At 41.9% G+C, this 11863-nt stretch overlaps 1 protein-coding gene across 1 annotated transcript; it reads left to right on the forward strand.

Moving 5' to 3' along the window:
• Positions 1-549: 549 nt before the first annotated feature.
• Positions 550-9634, forward strand: LOC104079358 (ecto-NOX disulfide-thiol exchanger 1; the record flags this gene model as incomplete). The annotated part of the gene is made up of 3 exons (XM_009581379.1): positions 550-723; positions 2477-2683; positions 9401-9634. Coding segments are annotated over exons 1-3 (577 nt in total), but the record flags the coding sequence as incomplete, so codon positions are not given.
• Positions 9635-11863: the final 2229 nt, after the last annotated feature.

Raw genomic sequence — 11863 nt, forward strand, 5'->3', positions numbered from 1 at the left:
ACACTTCTATAAAACAGCCAGGAATGGATCTTTCTGTGTAGTGTTCGTAAATCAAGGTCACTTATGTGAGAAGGCTATGTTGTAATAAATCTGTCTGACAATTAGATGGAGAGGGCATATCGATGTTAAATTATATTCTTTGTACACTCTGGTCAGAAGACAATGTAAACACCACAGTAGCATTATGAAACAGAAAATTGCATTCCAGATAATAACAGATACTCATGGTGGATGGTTTTACACTTTAATGTGCTGTGTTTTACTCAGTCATATTAATATTTTAAATTATGTAACCTTCCCTTCTTCATGCATGGTTTATTTTTTCACTGAAAATGCACCTCCCTCTCCCTCTCCCTTTCCTTCTCCCTCTCCCTCTCTCCTCCCTATTGCTCTGCCTTTTCCCTTTTCTATTTTTCCTTTTCCCTTCTCCTTTTTTTAACAGTGATGCTTGGGAAAAAAAAAAGCCTAAAGCGAAACTGTCTGTGCAAGAAAATAGTAACAAGTGGTTTCAAGATTTATAAGCCAGGGTTTTATGTTATATATTTACAGATTCAATCTGTGTACCAGGCTTTGATCCAAGCCTTAGCATGATGACTGGAATCACTCCGATTAACCCAATGATACCAGGCATGGGGTTAGTGCCGCCACCACCACCAACAGATGTGCCTGTAGTCAAAGAAATAATTCACTGCAAAAGCTGCACACTATTCCCTCCAAACCCAAGTAAGTGGATCTGATGAAATAATGTTATTTTCCTAAATATATTGCATGAAAAATTTTTTATCTAATAAAAATTATGGTTTTTAAATAGAGCGTAGGCAAGTATGGTGTTTCTTTCTAAGGTCTACTCTGTGTGTAAAGCATGGTATGGTATCAGAGCATACTTAGTCACCTCTGTAACGTCATGTAAAAAAACCTACTCAGTTTGTACAAAAAAGAAAAATAGTTACTTAAACGAAGCTAACAGAGCCTGAAGATCTACGCTTCTCGTAGCAGAAATCTGGCTTTCCTTTGGATCAGAATGTCACAAAATATAATGATTATATGGTGCTGATTATCTCCGTGCTTCCCTTCAGGTGCCCACAGTTAGATGGGACCAATCTGGGCTCGTGTCCCTGAACATAGCACCTAGCACCCAAATGCTGACTAGCTCTGGTCCCCACCTGGGGGAGATAGAGGGAAAGGGGGACTACGGCTCCTCTCTTGCCATTTTTGGGGGGCAGCATGCGGATGAGCTGTTTCTCCTCGTTGAGAGCTGGGACCAGGCTTCCTTCTGCACCTTCTGGGACTTTGTGGAAATGGAAAACTCTTCCCACTGAGTCACCAGCTCAGGCACAAAACCCGATTTTGTGTATGTTAGCCCCAGGAGTTCAGGTTCAGAGCCATTAGACGAGCAGCTTTCACTATCACTATGTGAAGACAAAAGAGAAAATTAAGCAGATAGTCTGGTGCTCTGGATTTGCGGTGTACCCAGATCACGGTTTAATCAAACTGGCTGGGTGTGTGAATATGCATATATATGTATATTTTAAGGTTGTAACCCCGTTTACTGTGTTAAAGGCCGAAAAGCTAAGTCGTATGAATCAGATTCCTTCTTAGAGAATTACTTTTAGAGGAGTGCTCTAGTAATCTACATATAAACAAGGTGAAGTGTTATGACAGAGTATACTTTTTAAACAGCGTTCAAAACTTTAATAGTTTTCATGATTTAAGTGTGTATATATTCTGTCTCTATATATATATACATAAAAATAATACTTCTAGCCACTCCACTTCATGAGCACTTGTAAACAGCGAGGTTATCCTTCCCGTGTGCTGACTTCTGCTCCGTTATCTGGCAACAAGACAAAACAGATAACTGGTAGAGCATTTTCATCATGCTGTCACTTCGTTGTGTTTCCCACTTTGTTTTTCTCTTTGCTGTGCTCTTGTACTCTGAGACAGAAATGAAATTATGCTAAGACCAGGGAAAGGTGTCCGTCCGGCCCGAGCGCCCGGGGTGTATGCAGCATGGGCTGGCTTGCAGAGGGCCCACACACTTGGCAAGTGTGGCGAGCGACGGGTATGAGCCAGAGATGGTAAAGTTCAGGTTTTGAATGTACTGCACCAGCACTTGAGATCTGTGCTTGGGGTCAGTTGCAGAAGCTCCCCTGCTTTGAAACAGAATATTTTCTATTTTTTGTGTGACTGTGCAGGGAAAAGAAAGATCCTTTTAGACCTTATCATCTGTCCTGGAGAACAACCCGCGGTGGCAGGAATTAATCTCTGAAATGCCACCTAAAACTTGAAAAGGTTTAGATTCAAGTAATCAATTTTGCACAATCTCTGCAATATTCAATTATTTTGCTTCTCCCTCTCTCCCGCCTCCATGCTATGTCAAATAACTGTTGCTGCCCGGAACTGGTCAGGGAATGAATAGAGCCAATGGATCAAAAGACAAATTTTGTATTCCAATGTGATTTCTGTTTTGACTTAGATCTTCCACCACCTTCAACAAGAGAGAGACCTCCTGGGTGTAAAACAGTGTTTGTTGGAGGATTACCAGAAAACGCAACGGAGGAAATTATTCAGGAAGTCTTTGAGCAGTGTGGAGATATAACAGCAATCCGGAAAAGCAAGAAGAATTTTTGTCACATTCGTTTTGCAGAGGAGTTCATGGTCGATAAAGCCATTTACCTTTCTGGTACTTCACATTCTTTAATGGATTTTCCTTGCTTCTCATTTGTATTTTGTGATGCTAATGTTTGCTTATTTTCTTAGCTTTTATCTCAGCAAGTCTTTCTTGAGCTCAGTGGCTGTAGCTTGGAGTGGCAAGGGGCAATTCTGTATTTCTCCGTGTCTGCCAAGACTTGTGCATGGTTTTGTATGTTGCTTACCCGGGAGCAATTTTCTGCCACCCCACAACAATGCAACAGATCCTGAAATTCACTACAGGACAATCTTATTTTTGATTTACACAGGTTTATATAGTTTTGCTCACAGGTTGTGGAAAGAGGAGGGCACTAGGCCAGGAAGGCTGCTGTTTTCCAGTGCCAATTTCTCTGATAGGCTGGCAATTTCATTGGCATATTTTTATAGATTTGCAGTGCAGTCTGAATAAAGTCTGCCTTTATGTGTGCATGTATTCAGCTACCTCATGGGTTAGATTCTGAGCCCCATCTGTAGGCTACGTCTGTTGCCTCCCAGGACAACGAGTGCCACAGAAACTCAGGTGTAAAATTTCAGAATCTCTTTTATTTTCCAACAAAGGAACAGACAAAACAAACCTCTAACTCATAAGGAAAAAAGAAAAAAAGAAAGAAGAAAAAAGATGAAAAACAATTCTGCTTTCACATATCAGGCTTCAGTGACTGTCAGTGCCCTCTTAAGGTTACAGGCTCCTTCATATGAGGATTGCCTTCCCAGCTGAGCCCTTCTTCACCTTTCTGAGCTGGATCCCATCCCCTGTATATATATTTGTCTCCACAGGCTGGTTCATCTCTCTTTCTGGGTTCTGGGGAGACCCACAAGCATTATTTTGCCCCACAAGTGTAGTGTAACACTTTCACCCCACATGCAAAGTATTCTAAAATAAGCAAGGGCCAGGGAGTGCTCCTTGGCCAAGATGAGCTGACACAGACTGGCTTACAGCCACCCACCCTGTGTAGGGTGGCCTCAAAGGGACCCACTGGGACCATTCAAAATGGAGCCTGGGAGGCAGCTGACGACTGGTGATACCTTGTTTGAGCTCCCACCCTGATCATCTTCTGTTTAGCAGTAGGGTCATAACCTCAATGTCCTGTAGGTGTCCATAGGAAGCTCACACAGCTAGGAAACAAGTGGTCTCTCAAATCACCACCAACTACATCTTAAAATGAAAGAAAGAAAGAAGAGAAAACATCTGAACTTTTGAAATAATGTGGTCAGGAAAAACCTAGCTCCTTTGCTTTACAAAGGTTTTTGTGTTGGGTTTGTGGGGTTTTTTTTTCTAACTTGGCTGCTTGCTTTACATATCTGTTTGAAGAGCTACAGAAAATTGTGAGTTTTATGAGGTCTATATAAAGATTTCTTTGAAATATTGCTGTATTTTCAGGTTTCTTCCAGATCTTCATTCCACCCTGGTTTTTTCTTCCTTTTTTTTTTTTTTATTTTCACTTCATTTCTTCTTCCCTCCTCATCCTCTCTTCCCAGTTTCCATCCTTATTGTTTATTTGTTTATTTGTTTATTCACTTATTACTTCCATAACGCTGTAGTTCATGGGGACAAATTACAGGCATCACAGTAGTAAAAAACAGTAGCACATTTCCCAGCTTCCAACTTCTGTCTAGGGGGCCCCATCTCCACAAGTAAGGGAGCAGAGGAGGGGCACACCAGGTTCAGTAGGAGCTGGTATTACTGTATGTGATAAACAAAACAGTGGCAAGAAAGAGAGCAAAGAAAAGCTCAGAAACCTACAGGCTGCCACCCTGGGCTAGAGCCAATGTCCCTCTAGCTCAGTTTCTTACTTCTTGGCAGTTGACTGCACCCTTTGCTTCACTCCAAGTCAAGTTTTATTTTAATTTTATATGCCTTAAATCCTGAAGGACCAGATTTGATGATTAGAAGTAGGAAATTCCCTGTGCTGCCCTGCGTCCTCGTTCATAATGCACTAGAGCGCGCATTCAGAATAAGGGAAACGAGCAGAGACGGAAGTGGCAGATTCCCTTCCTCATCCTTCCTCATCCTGATTTTCTGCCAGTTTATTTCAAGTTCCTTATCCATCCTTCCTTCTTCTGTTTCCTTTCATCACAGTCGCACTGCTGTCTACGCTTCCTCTTACCGTCTGCTCTGCAGCCTCCCTCCCCATCTGTCTTTTCCTCCACACCTTTTCTTTCCTCTGAAGTGTCGCACTTAGTGTCTCTGACCAGATCACGGAAAGAAGCAGTGGAGCTGCTAGGGAGGAGGAAGAGCAGCAGGGGCACGCTGCAGCCAAGTTTCACTTCTTTTTACCACCAGCACTGAACTTTGCAGATGAAACAGGGAGCACTGACTGTCCCCCACCACCGCAGAGCAGGGAGGTCTGGCACTAGGCAGGGGCATGTTTTATTTGTACTGAAATACTGGGGGTTTTTAACCAGTCTTTATTCCATTCTCAAACATAATGTATTCTGAAATGGTGGGGATAAAGCATATTGTTAAGGCGTTTTCTTTTCTCTGTAAGAGACAAAAGAGACGTACAAATGGTATTTGTGGTTAATATAGCATGCGTGTTATATTAGGGAAAAGTCATGCCTTTGGTATCTGTAATATAATGGTAATTTTGTCTGCCTAATCAGTTTTATCTGTTTACCCCATCTAATCTCATCAAACTTTGTATTTATCCCATGCTTATCATCAGAATAGCGCAGGTGATTACAAAATCAATCAAGTAGTTTAATCACTGATTTTTTTCCTTTCTATTCCCAAGTAAACATTTATGAAAAGGAGTCTGGGAGATGGGTAGGAGACTGTGATAAAAAAGTTGGCTTGAGGAAGGGCAGTTTTCATTCAGCTCTGAAAGTTACGTTTTGGTCTCCTAAGGAAAAGACTTTCTAAAATCGACATACTAGCCCATGAGAAAGCTCTTTCTCCAAACTGTATGTACTTTACTCTTGTGGCTGACAATTCAGTAACCTCTACAAATATTGATGGCCATGGACTTGAAAATATGGGACAAACAGGTGGCTTCTTTATACCCCAAAAGCCTGTGTATGCGTTTTTCCTGTGCAGATATTTTCCTCTGTGGGTTTCCATTTAGTACCATGTACTGGTTTTATTTTATGTTCTCGATGATCATCATCCACACTCTGATCTAGATCTCCAGTTAGAGTGCAGCTATTGGCTGGTCCCCAATATAGCAACACTCAAAGGTAAGTCAAGCCATGGAGTTTTGACTAGACCTGTGATATGGAAATACTGTGTTTGATTTTTATTTACCACCTCATTAATTTTTCCTGTTCCTGCTCCTTTAAAGTGAGGATCTTGGCAAGTTCCCAAAGTCTTTTCCTCTGCCATTGTGTGCAAAACTGAAATTAAAAATGACAAGCCAGGCACGCAGTTAGTGCTAGCTGCAGTCCCAAGCAAAGAGATGGGGAAAAGGGTCTGTGAGGGCAATTCATTGCTCATGCATGAAGGGGACGCAATGGCAGGTGGTTCTCTCATACATTTAAATACCCTCGAACATCAATAAGGAGACACGGTATTGGAAAAGAGCAAGGCCCCCAGCTACCCCGCAGCTCAGAGCTGCCATCCCAAATGGGTGCCTGAGGATCCCATATACAAAATAGGACCTGCCAGTTGTGCACCCCTTGCTACACAGCATCTTGCTGGCTATCAACCCATCAAGGAGTCTGTTCTTCACTGGCCAGGCCATTGGTCCTGTAGTGTCCCCAAAGCCTGATTTAGGAGGGTACAAGAAGCCACGCCGAAGGCATTTTCTTTTTTTGTTAAGGGAAAGATGCCAAGCCCTGAGCAACCTGATCTGACTTTGAAGTTGATCCTGCTCTGAGAGGGGGATTGGATGATTTGACATCCAAGGTCCCTTCCAACCCAGGTTATTCTAAGTTTCTGTGCTGGTGGAAACCACCTGGCTGGCCGGCCACCTTCGGTCTGGAGAGTTAGACAAGCAGTGAGATTTTTTCAGTGTGATTCATGCACAGTTTCTAAAATCTGTTAATTGGGAGGCACTTAAACTGGTTACCTAAAGGGAACCATTTGTCCAGTGCTACACAGGATACTGGGTTTTGGACTGCAAGTTACACTGTTCAATGTTTTTTTCCATTATCCCCATTTACTTCAAAAATGAGGGCCACTTTAGTGAAACTCAGCTTTGCTGGTGCACACACAACCTGTAGATGCGCAGATTTTTTCATTAGCTTTTTGTTCAGATTAGGGGGGCTTTTGAGGTCCACAAGAGCCTTGCGTCCTGCGGTGCCGTGTTTCTCGGTCTGTGCATGCGCAGTGTGCTCCTGCCAACGGAGGCGAAAGACGGGGGAGAGGAAGAGAGACTGTGTCTTCCTGGAAAGTACAGCCCAGCTGGGAGATCTAATTTTAGGTTCACAAGACCTGGCACCTTGGCAGTGTCTTTTCACATTGCTGATAATGCCGTTTTGGCACAGAGCAATCACCGTTTGAGGAATGCAGCTGGCGAGTTGAACTGGGGGGGGTTAGCATTTGTCACAGTTATCAGGGTAGCTGCACCACTGACCCCTTTTGGCTGGCCCCTTCGTGCCTACGCCTCTGTGGATAAAACCACATAATTACCCCCTTGTTAGTTCAGGGCCCAGCTCTGAAAGGTCACCCACACTCTTCTTCTATAATGTGTCACTGAGTATGGTGTATCTGTAATTCTTCCCTTCAACACCTTGTGACTAGAGCTACATATCTGACCACAAACAGCGTTCTGGCGGAAAAAGTAGTGTTTACTCTCCTGAGCAAGAGAAAGCAGAGCAAAATAAAGGGGGCTTTAAAATAACAAACAATCCCCTCATTTGCCTCTCTTGCAATGTTCAATTCTACTTCACCCCAAGCTCGTGAACCTTGGAGACCAGATTTGGTAGTCTCCATGGAAGTTTTTGATGCCTTCTGGCTTTGAAGGACCTCTGAAACACTTAGCTCGAGTTTTTCATCTGGGTTTGGGCTCCTTGCTGGAAAATGAAAGTCGTACCTCTCCCTCACTGACAGGCTGCTTAGCTGAACTCCACAAGATGTTAGAAAGGAAAATGTCAAATCGAAAGGCATCAAGTCAAAACGGGTTGTTTTTTTTGGAAGGATCACTACATATATGGATATTTAATGTCTTTGAAGCTATTGTCTCGTATGTGCTGTAGTACAGACAGCCCTTTCTATTCACACAGCAAGATGTTCTTCCAGCAGTAAAACAAACAGAGTATGCCTAGATATGCATTTTTGCAAAGATGCTCCTAATCTACTACACAAGCCTTAGCTTTGCTGTCCCTGGAGAGAGTTCAAAACTGAGTTTTAATTGTGGTGGTGAGGAGCTGAAGCTCTTCAAACCATAGGCAAACCATGAGACTGAAAGGTAGCTTCTCTTGGATTGCTGTTCAAAAGCAGCAAACACCATTTTTCCTGCCATTTTGAATGGGAGCTTCCTGCCCCTGGAGGTATTACGCAGTGGTTGTAGCTGTGTGTGTTTCTGAAGAGCCTCCTATATGCCAGCTCAGCACAAAGATCATCTCAGCAGCATCCCGTGGTTTGAGAAGTCTCTGCTGGGCTGCTCTGCTTCTGAGGCTACTGCAGCAGAAATTAGAGCTGGCCCTGTGCATACTGATTAATTTTACCTGCATCTGAAGGCTCTGTTTGCAGCTTTCTACGTAGTGTTTTCTCACACTTTGCGTGAATTTTAAAAGTTAGAGAAACTGCTCTGCGAGTATCTTTCACCCTTGGAAATGAAACTTGAAAAAAGATAGGTGCCCAGAGTACGTTCTTCCACAGTATGGTCACGAAAAGCTGCTTTTATGGCTTTGGCATGATTTGTTTGTCCTCTGGCAGCAGTCAAGGGTTTTAGTTCAGAGCACGGCCCTGTTGTACTTCTGCATAGCCCCTGACTTAAAGCCTTTGCAGCCTGCTAGCTTTAGCATATGATACATTGACCAAATTATGAATATGTAGAACATCGCTAAAGATGAGGCACAACAGGTTTCATTATTTGTTCTGAAAGGGGTCTTGAAAATGTCTAATAAATCCATCCACACTTTTAAAATCACTTTAAAAAATGCTGAACGCAATTCATTTGTAAGTGGTTTATATTTGCTGCCAGATTACTTCCAATGGGTAATTGGGAAGTAGTGTTTGCAATTGCAAAGCCTCAAAATTTGAGATCTAGCATCAATGCAGGTATGACACAACCCTCTTTGTGGCCCAGGAATTTATGTAGCACAATTTTCTCATTCATCTATAGTAATGATTTTTATAAAATTCAGCCTTTCCCCATACTTCCAATTCCTTTGACAGGCTGGAGAAAAGCACTAAACTGCACATGATCTCAACACAATCAGGGGAAGAAGACCTCTACATTCAAACCAAAACAGATCCTTTTTCAGTAGTTGTTTTTTGTTTAGCTGGCCTTTGCACTTATAAAGGTTGGGAGTATCAGGTATAAAAATGCCATATTTTGAGAGAATTCTAAACAGGAATGTAGATTCTGTACCTTTGGGTCAACTTTTTCAGCTCATCTACTATGTTGATAGGTGATGCAGAAAATTGCAAGGAAAAATGAGTGGATGAAGTTTATCTTCCTGTGAAAGCACAATGATCCTATGTAGATATGTGGGAATCTGTTAATGTACATTTTTACTTAACTGCACTTGAAGGGAAAAAAATAAAGGTAAAAAAAATAAGCAAAGAAGTCCTTCAACAGTTAGTTCTGCTTGTTGGTTTCAGGTTACCGCATGAGATTAGGATCTAGCACAGACAAAAAGGATTCAGGTCGCCTTCATGTTGATTTTGCTCAGGCAAGAGATGACTTTTATGAATGGGAATGCAAACAAAGAATGCTGGCCCGAGAAGAACGTCACAGACGCAAAATGGAAGAAGACAGACTGCGCCCTCCTTCTCCTCCAGCAATAATGCATTATTCTGAACACGAAGCTGCTTTGCTGGCTGAAAAATTGAAAGGTAAGCAGCATTTGATACTTTTCAGTGTATTATTCCTTAAGAGCAAGAGCCGTCCAGAAGTCAGAGCAGGGGAACGGCTTTCTCTCCGATGTATTTCATTACTTGCCCTGTTAGCTTTCTCCCATTCCTCTGCCATTTCTATGCCAGTGGTAATGATACTCACCCACCTGCTAAAAATGTATAACGTATGTCCATCTACCTGTGCTTTAACAGCTAAAACACAACCTTCAGAATACTACAGTGGGTTTTTTTTCTGTTCAGTTGCTGTCATCATCGGCCTTGGAAATGCTCTCATAATAAGACAACCTGTTACAAACATCCTTCCTATTAAAGGCCTGATTCTTAAAATGTCTTTATTCCTTGACTGATACGTTACTACATTACATGCATGTGACTGTCCCAGTTCCTAGCATTTAAATTGCCCTCGTGAGCTGCATTTTAACTTGTTCCTCAGGTGCAGTGGTACAACTCATCTCTGACACACACCATCCATTCCTTCATTCCCTCTTTAGGGTTAGAATTACTTGTGCAAGATAGCGTATTGTTTTGGTATGCATTTGCTTGCTTGTTTGTTTTTTTCTAGGTATACTTACCGAGTTAATATTTTTCAAGGGTGCAGCTTGAGGATTCCTGTCTTTAGTCGTTAACATAGAAAGTAAGAAGCAAAGAGATAGAATTATTCATGGTAAAGAAATTAACAAAAAGATCAAGCAAACAACTCCTCATACCCCTTAGAGGTGTATTTGTTTTCATTAAGAGTTTAGCAATTGTGTTTGGCATTCTTTCCCCACGTGGTGGCCAAGCACGTTACTTTACTGTGTGCCAGGTCACAAGAAACGCTGATTCTTGCCACTGTTTCAGAATTATCCAGATTAGACTTAGGCTATCTAGCTGTCAACAGACTGGTCTCTGTTCCAACTATGAAACATGTTTGGGAAGCCGGAGAAGGACAGTACAAAGTGTTGCATCCTTGGAGCATGGAGCAGAGATGCACCCTACTGTCTCTTTGAGTACTGCATTGGTCGCTGTTAGTTGTCACTGTTACCTCGGTCTGTTACTAGTTTGGCTGACTGATATTTTCACCACATACATCCTCTATTAAATAATTTATTAAGTAACTGGGAGATTGGTAAAATAACCCAGATGGATGATAGACCAGGAGAAAAGGAAGAAAGAGGCCCAAATATAAGAAGTTTTAATTCTTACCTAGCTTCCAGTCCAGCTCTTCTAGAGGTTACGCAATACAATACAGAGTTTTAGATCCATCTGTTCCCAGAATCTGTTTTCAATTGAATATTTTAGAAGTTAATCTTTTACAGGGAAGTTTTTCTTTATGTAGTAAGGCCTAGAGGTTTCCTGAACTAAGCCAGAAAATGCAAGAAGTCTGGACAAGTTCTTCCGCATAGCTAGCCATTGCCTGGGGCCACTGAATGTGGGTTTTTGCAAGATGTTTAAGATGTCTTTATTTAGAAGGGCTTTTCTTTTCATTCTGGGAAGTTTCCATACTTAATTAAAACTTATTCCAAGTACTTAGATCTTTGGTTCTCCTGAGGGGCATTTGACCAAAGCTTGGCATGTATGCACAAGTTTAATACAGAAATGTTTTGAGTATGGTATAGGCCAACACCGGGTACATGACTATTTCTCTGGAAATAAAGGTAAACTTTCAGAAACATACAGAATTAAATATAATAAATTAAGAAACCAAAATGGTAAGTTTATTTTTTATTGGTTAAAAAATCATTAAAATCCAGCAAAAGAACATGTTACAATTTTAAAAACTTCGCTGATTAGCAGTTGCCTTGTAGCTAGATTAATGGCATTGGCCCTGGATCTGTGTAGATTGTTGGGGATGGAGAATGCCAAGAAGCCCCCTCTCTGCTCACTGGTCATGAGTTGTCTCCTGTACTAGGTACTCTAGAAAGCAGAGGTGGGGTTCAGTCATTATACTGGTCTGCTTTACCTTTCCTATGGCGTCATAGCCAGTATCTATAAGGCAGTGGGGTGGAACATTATGGCCTCCCTCGGGCAACATGGTTTCACCACTGAGCCCTTTGTGACATCCTAAAAACAGAAGTAAAGCAACACTAAAAAAACTTCTTTAACTCTGGCAAAGGGCCAGAGTTTGTCATCATACATTCACAATTTAAATGTGGACTTCAGTGAAGCTAACAGAAGATATATATATGTACACACGCACTTACATGCACACACACATACACACATATA

The sequence above is a fragment of the Fulmarus glacialis genome, unplaced genomic scaffold (genome assembly GCF_000690835.1).
Source record: "Fulmarus glacialis isolate BGI_N327 unplaced genomic scaffold, ASM69083v1 scaffold46837, whole genome shotgun sequence".
NCBI classification, from domain to species: domain Eukaryota; kingdom Metazoa; phylum Chordata; class Aves; order Procellariiformes; family Procellariidae; genus Fulmarus; species Fulmarus glacialis.